Below are 12,477 nucleotides of genomic sequence, written 5' to 3'. Positions count from 1 at the left end.
CAGCACAACCCCTTTCTTTGGGTGGGTTCAGTTTGCCACGTAGGATCAGATTTTCAGAAAGAAAAGGTTCATAGTACCTCCAAAAGAATTTAAGAACTCTTCAGAGTTTAGGACCTTCCCACTCTCTTGCTGTAATTTATTTTCCAGGGTCAGGTGTTTTCCCTTGTGCTCCAGCCCACCTTCCCCTGCTGACAAATCGCTCAGGCCAGTGCACAGCAATCTCAGAAGTCTCCTCCAGTGCCCAGGGCTTTGTTAACATCTGGCTTCCCTTCCTTTTACTCATATTCCATGTCCACATCCCTTCCTTCCAACCTTGCTCCGGCAATGCTCATCTCTGAGGTCACGCTAGCCATGATGGGGTTTTTATCACCAGCACTAAAAGGTTGCTTCCCTGCTCTGGGGTTGGTTGAAATCACAGATTCTTTTTCCTTTTCTCTTTTTTTTTTTTTTTTTTTTTTTTTTTTTTTTTTTTGTGAAAAAACAGAAACATATCCAGGATGTTGGTGTCATCATAAAATCCTATTTTGGTTCAGCATTCTGCTGCCTTTGACAGGGGTGTTATCTGGTCAGTCGGGAACAGAGCCAAGGATTTCTATAAACACAGCTGTGGTTGGGTCAGCACCACAGCCCACCCCAACCCCATACTTCTTTTTAAAAGGATAATTGTTCTTTTTCTTCAGCTGCTTATCCCAGGTTAAATGGTTAATAAACATTATATTCTTCAGCTAAGCAATCATTATGCAAATATTCACTTAGCCTTGGGCTTTTCCAGAAAGGTGCTACCAGGTTTTAGCAGCTATTAATGGGCAATCCAATGGTTCCTACAGAATAAAGGGTTAACACTAAGACCAAGGGGGAATGCTGGACTCACAGCAACAATAGCAAGCAGAGAAAGTGGGAAGAAAAAACCCCCATTAAGCACTGATGCTTATTTATGCATGCATGCTGGAAGGGGTTAGTGCAGCAGCAATCCTTGTTGAACATTTCAGCAAGATTAGGTCCCCTGGAACTGCAAAGCTTCACCAGCCCCAGCTCCAGCTCTGGAAATTTATAGCAAAAGCCTGACTCTGGGAATAGCTCGACATATGACTGTCCTCTGCCAACCCTGACTTCTCCTCCCTTCCCTTTCATGCTAACTTCCAGCTGGTTCTGTTTTTCTTTTATTCACTGGCTTTGTTTATATTTGTGTTTGCTCCAGAAGTAACTTGCTTTCAAAGGAGATGTGGAGGAAATAAAATCAGAAGGAAAATTAAGCTAAAAAATCATCCCAACTTCTCAACCACAACAAGTGCAGCTCCCCTCAAGACCTCCAGCAAAGCAATTTTCAGTGCAGACTCCAACTGTCTTCCTGCTCCTTTTGGAAGGTGTCCACCATGCCTGTGACAAAAAACTTGCCTGAAGCTCAAATCCCATCCATCTCTGGGGAAACTTCTTCTAAGGGGAAATTTTGAGGCATAATACAGTATTTTGCATCAGGAGGGGACAGTATTCCAGTCTCTGACCCTCAGTGAGATACGATCAAGGACCCAGCAGTGGAAGATCCTTTGATAGCAATGACAATTTCACCTGACTGAGGATTCCTCATTCAAAAAATCAGGAACTCCAACACTGGCATGTTTGCAAGAGACCTCTTTCAGTGGTGTTGGGAAGATGGAGGAGTGGCTGTAACTACCTTACCTGAAAAGTGCTAATCTCCTCAACAACATGACACAAGAGTGTCTCTGTTCATTGTCAAGGTTGGTTGTTGTGTTTTCCTTTCTCATTCTGAAAGCTAAGATAGGAAACCATGCACAAAGACCACTTCAGCTGCACATTTTAGTGGAACTTTTTGAAAAACTACAAAATACCAGAGGGCATGAGCAACATCTAAAATAAAAAGCATAGAATCAAAAACACCTGCGTGGTGATGGGTAAGGGAGGGCAGAGGAAAATGCCTATTCAAACATTCAACCAAATCAGTACTTGCTCACCACAAGCCATCCTGTCCTCAGGAAAAGAACTACTCCAAAAATGTTGATCATGCAGGAGGTGAAGACCCCATCCCATGTTCCAAAAAGCACCGGCTCCCATACAAACAGCTGGATCTTCCACCAGGGCTTGGTCTGTGTTTGAGATACCTAGAGAGAAGCAAAGCCTGGCGTTTACCACTCGTGTTTTATGGGCAGGCTGCACAAGTGGTGCCACAGCCAGCTACCAACATGGGGATGGCCACCAACAGCTGCTAAGACACTCCTTTACTGCAAGTTGTCCCTGTGATGAACGTTGTTGGGATGCCTGGGCCCTGAAAGAGACAGCTCCCTACAATACTCTGTTTATATTCTTGTAGGATAAGCAGAAACAGAGCCCTACTGGGCCTCAGTGAATTAACCCCGATGCATCAACCAACAGCACCATTCAAGGGTCCTTCACAGAGCCTGCAGCAACACAGGGTGCTTGTCCTCTTGTCCCTACCACAAGAAGTCCCTTAGAGGACATGACAAACCAGCTCGGACCAACAGGGCAGGTTAAGATGGTTTTCCCATCACAGTCATATCTGATCAGGACCCTTGGCTTCTCAAGGAGACATGGGGCTCTGAGTCTTGGAGCACAGTGATTTTCCAGAGCTGCTGGAACCAAGATCTGAAACTCCAGGGAAACTGAAGTTTTCCTATGGCAACTGCTTCCTCTTGCCCTCTGGAAATCAAGTCTCCTCTTTCCCTTTCTAAGTCATACACCACAGACATACACAGCAAAACGAAGGGCAGTTTTGTTACTTCAGTCCTGTTCCCTTGCACAGCAATGACCAGGAGTGCAGAGGCCATGGAGATAGAAATTTGGGAAAGGAAATGGATCTCTGACATACCTGCTGTGCTTCTTCATGGAAGAGCTCTTGGACGTATCCCTCGCTTCGGGCAGCATTCCGGCTGAACATCATCTCCTCTGCGCTACCTCCGCCCACCCAAAGCACAGCTCTAACACAGCCACGGGCAAAGCTGCTTGGAGTGGAAGCTCAGCTCAGTCCAATTCCTGCAGGGCTGGGTCCTCCCTTGTAGAAGATTCATGGTTTTATTCCAGCCTTACTGTGAAAGCAGGAAAGATGAAGGACACAACTGCTGCTTTCTTAGTCTGCCAAAGCACAAGGCCACTGTCCACAGAGTCAGTAGCAGCTTGTAGCAGATGCTGAACCAGAGTGACACCACAGCAAGAAAAGAGCAATGCTCACCCAGCACCCTCCCAAGCCCTGCTCCCAGCACAGGCTCCACCATCAGCCACACATTTAACAGTCCTTGGTAGCCTTTTCCAAACCTAACCCCAGCATCTTGTAGTCGTGGCTCCACAGCTCCACAGTGCTGTCTGCAAAATGCATTTCCTCTCATTGGTTTTAAATCTGGTGCCTGGTAATGTCATTGCATGCTCCTGTGCTCCAGTGCCATAGGACACATGGATTATTCACTTCCCAGCACCACTCATCACTTCACAGCCTTGACATCTCCTTCAGCTGTACCTTTTGCAGACCAAGGTCCTGCCAGTGTATTCAGTCACCCACAGTCTCCCACACCAGGTGGCAAGAGAGAACTTTTGGCTACTCCTCAGTACAGTACAACATGCCTAGGTAAGACAAAGAGGCTGCAGCCAGAGGGGAGTTCCTTGTTCCACAAATGTGGAGAAGGCAGCTTGTCTGGATCATTTGCTCTCCTGAGGCAGGTAATTCACTGGCCAGCTGAGCCCACATGCTTACAAGAACCAACCATGATCACACAAGGCTTGTTCCAAGGCCTGGACACCTTACCTGAGACCAGAGACCAAATTAATCAGAGGCTCAGGGCAGGAACCCAACAGAGATGTGCTTTGCCTGTTGCACAGGGGATTTCTGCACCAGGGCCTGAATGCCTTTCACCATCCTGCCCTTATTAGTCTACTTTGAAATAACCAGTATTAAATAACCAAAGCAGATGCTGCTCCACCACAGTGTTTCAGTTGCAGAAGGTCTCCTGCAGCTGGGGTACAATGACCAGCACAGGAGGTTTTTCTTTGCCCTGCCCACATGGCCAGCTAAGCAGCACCAAAGCCATGAGAGTTCACAGATGTCCTGCTGCTGCCTCCACATTTCCTACAGCAAATAACCCGTTACAATATCACAAATCGTTGCTATTTCAGTGAGACTGGGGCTTCAAGCAGGGCAAAAGCAGCAGAAGCAGATGAACCCTAAAGAAACAAAGCTCATTTTTTTTTTCAAATAACCACAGTAATAAAAAAATGGAAGAAAATACACAACGTGAAACAAGATTACAATTGAATAGCCATGTTCTTCTAAGAATCCCTACTGCAGTCCTAGAGATTTCATTCAGTAAAGCATTCACTGGGGTCATCCTAACTCCAGTCTGCCACAGCAGTCCCATCTAGATGTGGAGAAAAGGGAGGCTGCAGCTCTGTGGCCCCCTGCTCTCCTAAACCCCTCCACCAAGAGAGTCAGAAGGAGGTGGCTCCAACCCCTTAGAGTAGCTCAGAGCTAAAGTGACTCCCTCAGTGTGCCTGGTGTGTGACATTACTTGGGTAAGTGTCATGCACCCATATTACCCACCTGAAACTTGCCAAATGCAGAAAGAAGGGCTGCACACATGGATTTTAGACATGAAGCACACCTAGCAAGAAATGTTACCTGCCTAGACATTTAAATCCCCTTATTTCACAATTTCCTTCCTTTTTCTCTGCTTTAGAATCCTTCTCCTGCCCTGTGCTCTAGAGCTCTTTCTGCTCAGCTACTGCTCACCTTGCTGTAAGATCTTCCTCCTCCACAATCCCAGGAAATTGCCGCTGCACTGCTGCTCCTCTGTGGCATTTCCAACTGCCTAAAAATCTTATTACCCAATTCTGTAATTATTTACATCCCACCATAACTGGATTCAATGGTCCCTACAAGGCAGCCAAGTCAAACACAGAAGGGGGTGTAAAGCACAGGAGTGGGAGCGGAACAAACGAGCTCACAGCCACATCCCAATCCATCAACATGCAAGTATTTCTGCAATTTAGGGTCTGTGAGTGGAAAGGCCTTGGGGCAGGTGCCCTCCTCTTGCCCCATGTAGCACTCTTAAGAGTACAGGGATATTTTTGGGTACTATTTTGTAGCTAGGTCACCAATCCTAAGGAAGCTTTTTCTGCTACACACACCAGCAGGATAAAGAAACTAAACAGACTCAATTTTCCCTAATACAAGTGAGCCTCTAACTTGAAAGTAAGTTGCTGTTATTTTTCCTAAAGTTTCTGCCAAATATACTAACCAGTCTATAAATTAAAGACAAACGTCTATTTTAATCTTTCCATACCATTTAGCACTCAAGAGAGCAGAAGTGCATTAGCAAACCTCACAGAAACATTACAAAGGCTCATCTCCTTTTCCTGCAACACTTCTATATCTAATTGCAAAACCAGATTCTTATAGATTAAATTTCTGTGCCCTCCATATCCTTTCAAAGCACTGTTTTATTAATCGTCACATTAAAGCTGCTCTGAGCTACTCAGCAGCTGGCTGATTTGAAGAGGAAAGGTTAACACCTTCCCAAGCACAACTGCGTGTGGTCCCACGACCTCCGAAGCCTCGGTCCCCTCCAGAGGAGGTGCTCCTAAAGCCTCTCCTCCCAAGGGACACAGCAGCCAACTGCATTTTAGTTTTAATAAATCCCTTCAACTCCTCTCCGGGTCAAGTTCTTAAAAACACTTAATTTAGGAGTATTTTAGGAAAGCGGAATTAAAGGGAAATGAAGCAGCCGTCGGTGCAACAAAGGTGACGCCACACAGAGCAGCACTTGGCTATTCCCAGTTACTCATTTACTGCCCGTTTTGTATTCGCATTTCGTAGAGCAACGAAGGCTGCGGAACGCCAGGCGTGAGAAACGAGCCCGGATTCTCCCCAGCAACTTCAGTTTTCGGTGTGGCCGGAGAGCTTCGGCTTGGCAGAGGCCGCGGCACAGCCAACACCTGGGGGCTGCGGCCAGAGCCGCACCGGGCTGCGGTGCGACTCGCCCGTGCCCTCTTCCCTCTGTTTGTTTTGTCCTTTTTTAAATTCACTTTCTCTCAATGTTTCCTTTTTTCCCCCCCTTTTTTTTCCCCCGTTTTTTCTCTTTTTTTCTTCTATCTCCTTTTTTCTGGTTTTCTTTTACCTTTTTTTTTTAAACTTCCTCCCCACGCCCCTTTTAATTAGCCTTTCTTTTTTCTTTTACCTTTTTTTTTTTTTCCTCGCCCTCAGCACGATTTTCACTTTTTAGCTTTCCTCTCCTCCGTTTACCTCCCTCCCTCCCTCCCTCCCTCCCGCCCCGACCGAGCCGCCGCGACACCGGAGGGAGCAGCGGGCAAAGCCAAGCCGAGCCCGGCGCCACCTGCCTGGCTCCCGGGAGGCCCCCGGGGCTCAGCCCTGTCCCCATCCCGGATCGGGGGTGTCCCCACGGTGCCGACCCCGCTCACCTGGCGGCTCCCGGGCCCTCCTTCCCGCCGGCTGCCGCGGCGCCGCCTCCCGCCGGGGCGGCCCCGGGCGCTGCCACGTCTGCCCGGGCCCCGCGCCCGCCCCGCGGCGGCACCAGCGCCTGCCCAGCCCGGGCCGGGCGCGGGACACGCCGGTTCCCGGAGCGCCCGCAGCGCCGAGCGGCGGGAACTGAAATCGTGAGGGGCTGGGAGCGGATTGCCACTCGGTCTGCAGTTCTCAGGAGTCTGACAAAATCAGTAACAAATAAGCAATTCGCGGCTGCTCGAAGAGAACCCGGCCAAGGGGAAAGGGGGCTCTGATTCCGCATAGCGACGTTTCAATAGGAAGTCGATCCAGTCGAACTTCCCAGCTCTGGGCTGCCAAGAAATTCTGTGACCCTGCACAGGCAAAGCTCCACCTGAATTAAAGGCAAGGATTTTGGACAGTCTCAATAGAAAGAGGATCAAATCTAGAGCCAGCCACCCTTCCTTAGAGTTCGTGTAGTACACTTTGATTTACTTCCAAAATGGGTTAAAGCCATTTTAATTTTCAAAAAGGATCCATACAAGACATTAATGTAATCCAGTAAACCTGTTCTGATATTCCTGCAGAGCCAAAGTATGAACAAGCCTCTACTCTTGAACAAAACCACAAATTTCTGCAAGTGGCAGAAAATGAAAGCAAGAATTCAGAAAAGACAGGTGGCTTCTCAAAGGAGGATGAAACCTGAGGAAATCACAGACTGTCTGAGGTTTGATGAGATCTTAAAGATCACCTGATTCCAACTGCCCTGCTTTGGGCAGCCACTTTTCACCAGGTTGCTCAAAGCCATGTCCAACCTGACCTTGAACACTTCCAGGAATGGGGCATCCACAGAGCTTCTCTGGGCAGCCTCTTCCAGTGCCTCACCACTCTCACAGTAAAGAATTCCTTCCCAGTATCTAATCTAAACCTGCTCTCTTTCCGTTTGAAGCCATTCCCCTTTGTCCTGTCACTACATGCTCTTGTAGTTTCCCTTTAAGCTCCCTTCAGGTGCTGGAAGGCTGCAATTAGGTCACCCCTAAGCACCTTTTCCAAGCTGAACAATCCCAGTTCAATGGATAGCTCCCCGGGACATCCCATTCCTGGAATATTTGGAAGCTCTCCTCCACTCCCTTCTTTTTACACTCTACAACTACCAGGGAACAGGTTCAGCCAGATTCTCCCATCATGAGGGCCAAGGAAAAATCTGAAATAACTATCTCGCATTTGTTGCAGCAATGATGAAGAGTCACTAATTCCCTGGGGACCAAGCCCTGTAGTCTGCTCGCAGGTACTTCCGTGCCCTCCCCACATACATGTACACACCTGGCAAGAACTAAATGTTTCTTGGGCCAGCTGCTACTGCCACTTGCCACTGCTGAACACTCCTCTGGGAAATAGTCTCTGCACTGGAAAGAATCACAGGAGAAAACCAGTAAAAGGTGGGTTTTTTTCAAGGACTGACACATTAAAATCACCATACACTGCTAAGAAGCACTTTCAGGAATGTTTGGAGTTAATCTCTGTCCCTATTTTAGTCATGGCAATTTTCAACATTCTCCTGCTTGTCAAGAGAATCCTTCCAAAAGCAGGAGTCCTCCTTCAGCAGGGCTGTGTGCATTTCAGAAGCAGTCTTCAGGTAAGTCTTACTCCACATCACTTCAAGGCCTTCTGAGAAAACTATCAAAAACAAACAGGGAAAGTTTTCTAAAAGCCCTAATTAGAATTCTCTCTCATTATGCTGAGTACCTTAGCTCTACAGGGAATAAAAGGGGAGAAAAATGAAACTAAGAGTTAAAACTGTTTTCTTCAAGTCCAAATCTCGAGTGCTTTCAGGGCTAGCAAAGGACACTGAAAATTCCACAGACCTGCTGGAATCCTCTCCAAGTTACACAGGTCCTGGGGCAGATGGAGCCATTGAAAGCCTGGCAGACCCACACATTGGACATCCTGAACCATGATTTGAGAAGACTTTTGATAGTTCATGTAGTGTCACTGGAAATTGCTCCAGGGAATGGAGTCTGGAAATGGATTTAAGAGAGTGAAGAGGGTGACAAAAGGTTACATGGGACAGAACAGGTATGGGAACAATAAAGGTGTCAAAGATAAAAACACGGCCTCCAGAAAATGGGAAAGCAGCAGTGCAGAGGTCAGTCAGCAAGAGATGAGAATTTGAAACATCCACAAGTCTGAGCCATCCTGAGAGATGTGGAAAGGATTGATTCTTAATAGGATGAATATTAATTGTCACCTACCTGATCATCTTCTTCAGCCTGCCAGACATACACGTAACACAATGTGCAATTTCCATGTACACACACAGCACAAACTGTGAATAACTACCCAGTTTAGCTAATCACATCACTTAATGACCTACAAACCCTAGACTGACCGTAAAACAGGCTGTGACACATAGATTATGTTCTCAGACTAAATGAAGAGACAATCTTTTTCAAGTTCACTCACAGCTGCAAACTGTAAAATACTTTGCCTTTAAAACGGATTTTTACCTGGTGATATTCAGTGTGTGTAACAGCAGTTATCAACATAATACCTGAGTATTCTTGTTTCAACTCCTTAAAATGGATTTTCAGGCAACAATTTGTGAGAGCCAATACTGCCAAAGTACATTTCCACAGCTGCTGTGAGGACTCACACTGTCCTTATGGCTCATTTTCAAGTAGCTGCAACATCCATCACTCTAGCTACATGTTTGACTAGGAGTTTTATCAATCATCCTGTTCTTTCTCTGAGGGAACAGATGTAGTCCTAAAGAAAATCCCCCTTTCAGAGTCCTGGTTTTCAGGAAAAGATCACTTTGTCCCACTGGTACCCTTGCACCTGCTTATGTCTTTCTTAGGCTGTTCTGTCTACATTAGCTTTTTAACAAAGATGATTTCAGGAACTGGCGAAGAGAAATGGAAGAAAACACAGGACTTGAGAGAAAACAAACAAGTCATCCTTTCAGCTTCTGATGTCATGCTCTGTTTTGCTGCTGCATGTGACTGCATGGTCGAGATTACCTCGCAATTACCCTGAACATTCCCAGCACTCGCAGCATTGCTTTATCCTCTCTAATGGCTCAGTTTATCCTGTGACAAGACCAATTAAGGATGTGCTGCTCCTGAAGAGCTTCCAGAGTATAATACTTAAACATTTTGAACAGTCATTATTCATAATACAAGAGAGAAGTATTTTTTTATAATTTACACAGCTAAAGTAATGGATCCCTTTGGTTTCATTTGGGCCAGGCTAGTGCTTTTGATCTAACAAAAGTGTTACTTCTGACTTGTGAAATGGCACTAATGATCACATCTGACAATGAAAACAAAGATTTTATGCTAATAAAAGTGAAAATTAACATGTTCAGTGGTACTGCTTGTATTTCCATAGCTGCTGAGAAGGTATCACCTCCTCTAAATTCAGGCAGCTATGCCAAGGCACTGATCTATCTAAAAAGATGTCATCACAAAGCCTGGTCTGGGAGTGGGCACCACATTTCCAGCCAAGAGGCCTGCAAGACACAGTCACCAACCCAATGAAGTCACAACAACAGCGATCACACAGCAACGTATCTTGGTTGTCCTGTGGAAAACAGCCAGAACTGCCCAGGGACATGGATTCTTGAGTGGAAAAAACAACAGTGACTTGTACTGTTTGTACCAGCAAACATCCAGAAGTGAGTTTAAATAACAGAGGCAGGAACTGGATTCCGTGATTTCTGCATGACGTGCTCGGCTGCTGACACAGGCAAGAGTGACGTAGACTGGCTGGACTGCAAAAGACCTGCACACACATTTTAAAATGGAACCTCACCAAATCACCCTATTTAATCTCTGCCAGGGGCTTGTACATGTATGCATTCGAAGCAGATGGTGCAGCAGGGATGTCATGAACCTGAAGACAAGCCCTGGTGTGAAAGGGGAAGAGCACCACAGAGGAAGCAACTTACCTGAGCAACCAGGGCAGGGCTGTTGGCTTCAAAAGGACAGCACAGATGGGCTTCTTTTTAAAAAAACCCTGTTCCAGTGAACAGCTCTCTTCATTCCACTTCATGTCTTGACAACTAAAGCAGACAAAAAAGCAAACAATATTCTAGGAAGACTATCTTCTGTTGATTTGGCAAGTGCAATGCAGAAGATAATCAACAGACAAGATGCTTTCTGAGATGATCTCCCTAAGACAACACACCTCCAAATCTCCAAACTTCTATAAACTGCTGTCTATCCTGAAGCCACAAAATAGTTTACCCTGTGCACTGCAAGAAAAACAATTGCAAAGAGATATTTTTAATGCCTCTAAATAAACAAATAATCAATTACTTTAATAGAAAAATGCTTCCTTCTCCTAGCAAAAACTAAAAGCAAGCTAATTTAAACAGACTATTTTTCTCACTCAACACAAAATATAGGGGTTCTGATAATTCTTTTCAATATCAAAATGTTGAAAAGTATCTTTCAGTATCACTTTACTCTTTGACATTATTAATCATAAAAGTCAATAGGAAGATGTGATCGGTTTTGATTTCTTATTTCCACCACATAATTAAAACAAATGAAAATCAGTATAACCAATATAAGTGAAAATAAAGACAAGCAGAGTGGCTGAGTACATAGACATTATCATCAGGCATGTTGCAGAGTCAGAGTGCATGCACAACTTAAAACCATCAAACATGAACCATTAAAAGCAGTTATGCTGGCTGGATGCTAACATATGACATGAAGTTTATAAGGTATTTTAGGACTAAGATTGAAACCAAGCCCCATCCAGTGCTGGAGCTGTGTTCACACCCTTCTCCAGGGGCACACAAAGCAGTGCCTCCCACAGCTCAGAGGGACTGAGCAGGGACATTTCCTACGGCCACTTTCAGTCTGTGCTGCTGCAGTCAGTGACCACCCTGGGCTGTGCCACTGCTGCCAGGGCTGCTCTCCCTGGGTAGGACATGACAGCAAACCCGAGTGTCCTTCTCTGCTACGGCCAAACCCAGCCAGCTGAGCCAGCTTCCTCCGGGGTGCAGCTGGTGAGAAGCTCCTCTCACGCAGCCACCGCTGCCAGAGGAGGTTCCCCAGGTGGCTCTGGATGCCCAGGCAGTGCCCCGCTGCACCCACCAGGTAACACCCCAGAGCCACCAGCTCCTCCTGCCACGCTCATCTGATCACAGCTCCAGTCTTCACACACAGCTTCACTACAGCTATTTTCTCTTTAAAAGGTATTGTGCCACTTGTAATACCTTCTTACATAAAACTTGGTTTTCGACATGAAGTAAAATCAACACGGCCAAGCGTTCCACAAAAATCAAGCATTTACCAAAAAGGACCCTACCAAAAGATTCAGGGAAACATCACACCTGATACACACAAACAAATAAAGAGGAGAAAATGGAATTACCAGTAATTAATGCTACAGAGCATATTTATGGCTTTGTAGGTGCATAAATGCTGTTATCCTCAATATTTTTTTTAAATGTTTGCTTTAACAATGGAAAAATATATGTAACAAATACTCCACATATTACACGTGCTACAAAATGCTGTAGTGCACACATGGCATACTGTTATCCAACAGACTAGAAATCTTGAGTAATTGAGTTCACCCTTCTTAATTTAAAGATTAAAACAAAGAGAGATTAAAACAAAGTCCTGATTTCATGTACGTGAGGAGCTGCTGGAACTGAACAAACTCACTCCAGTGCAAACAAAAATCACAAAAACAAAGCTGGTGTAACACTAGGTGTTTCTATTAAAGTGGTGTCAGTGCAATCTTCTCAGACAACCAGGACTGAGCTGAAGGTCAGATATTGTTTTCTATAAAGGAGGTAATGAGATCCAAAGGAGAAGAAAACTCAAATAAGTTCTGTGTGTTTCAAATCAAATACTTAAATATGTAATTTAATTACTGAAAAGTATCCACTTCAGTTCTTGCACAGTACGTATCTTTACATGCTTACATCTGTCTCATTAAGAAAGCAGATTTTGTTTGAAATTATCTAACATGAAAAATACTGCTAAGTCTATTCA

The 12,477-nt window shown here is 45.4% G+C and overlaps 1 protein-coding gene across 1 annotated transcript in view; it reads right to left on the bottom strand.

The window, feature by feature from the left end:
• Nucleotides 1–7,667, bottom strand: part of SLC12A8 (solute carrier family 12 member 8) — a 47,385-nt gene extending 39,718 nt beyond the window's left edge. Inside the window, exons 1-3 of the mRNA XM_072931988.1 lie at nucleotides 6,439–7,667; nucleotides 2,843–3,059; nucleotides 1,971–2,117 (exon numbers count right to left, since the gene is read on the bottom strand). Of these exons, the coding sequence (XP_072788089.1) occupies nucleotides 1,971–2,117; nucleotides 2,843–2,914 (219 nt within the window). The 5' untranslated portion in view covers nucleotides 2,915–3,059; nucleotides 6,439–7,667. The remainder of the gene's footprint in view (nucleotides 1–1,970; nucleotides 2,118–2,842; nucleotides 3,060–6,438) is intronic.
• Nucleotides 7,668–12,477: the final 4,810 nt, after the last annotated feature.

The sequence above is a fragment of the Taeniopygia guttata genome, chromosome 7, assembly GCF_048771995.1.
Source record: "Taeniopygia guttata chromosome 7, bTaeGut7.mat, whole genome shotgun sequence".
In the NCBI taxonomy this organism is placed as follows: domain Eukaryota; kingdom Metazoa; phylum Chordata; class Aves; order Passeriformes; family Estrildidae; genus Taeniopygia; species Taeniopygia guttata.
This window is presented reverse-complemented; position numbering and strand designations above follow the sequence as displayed.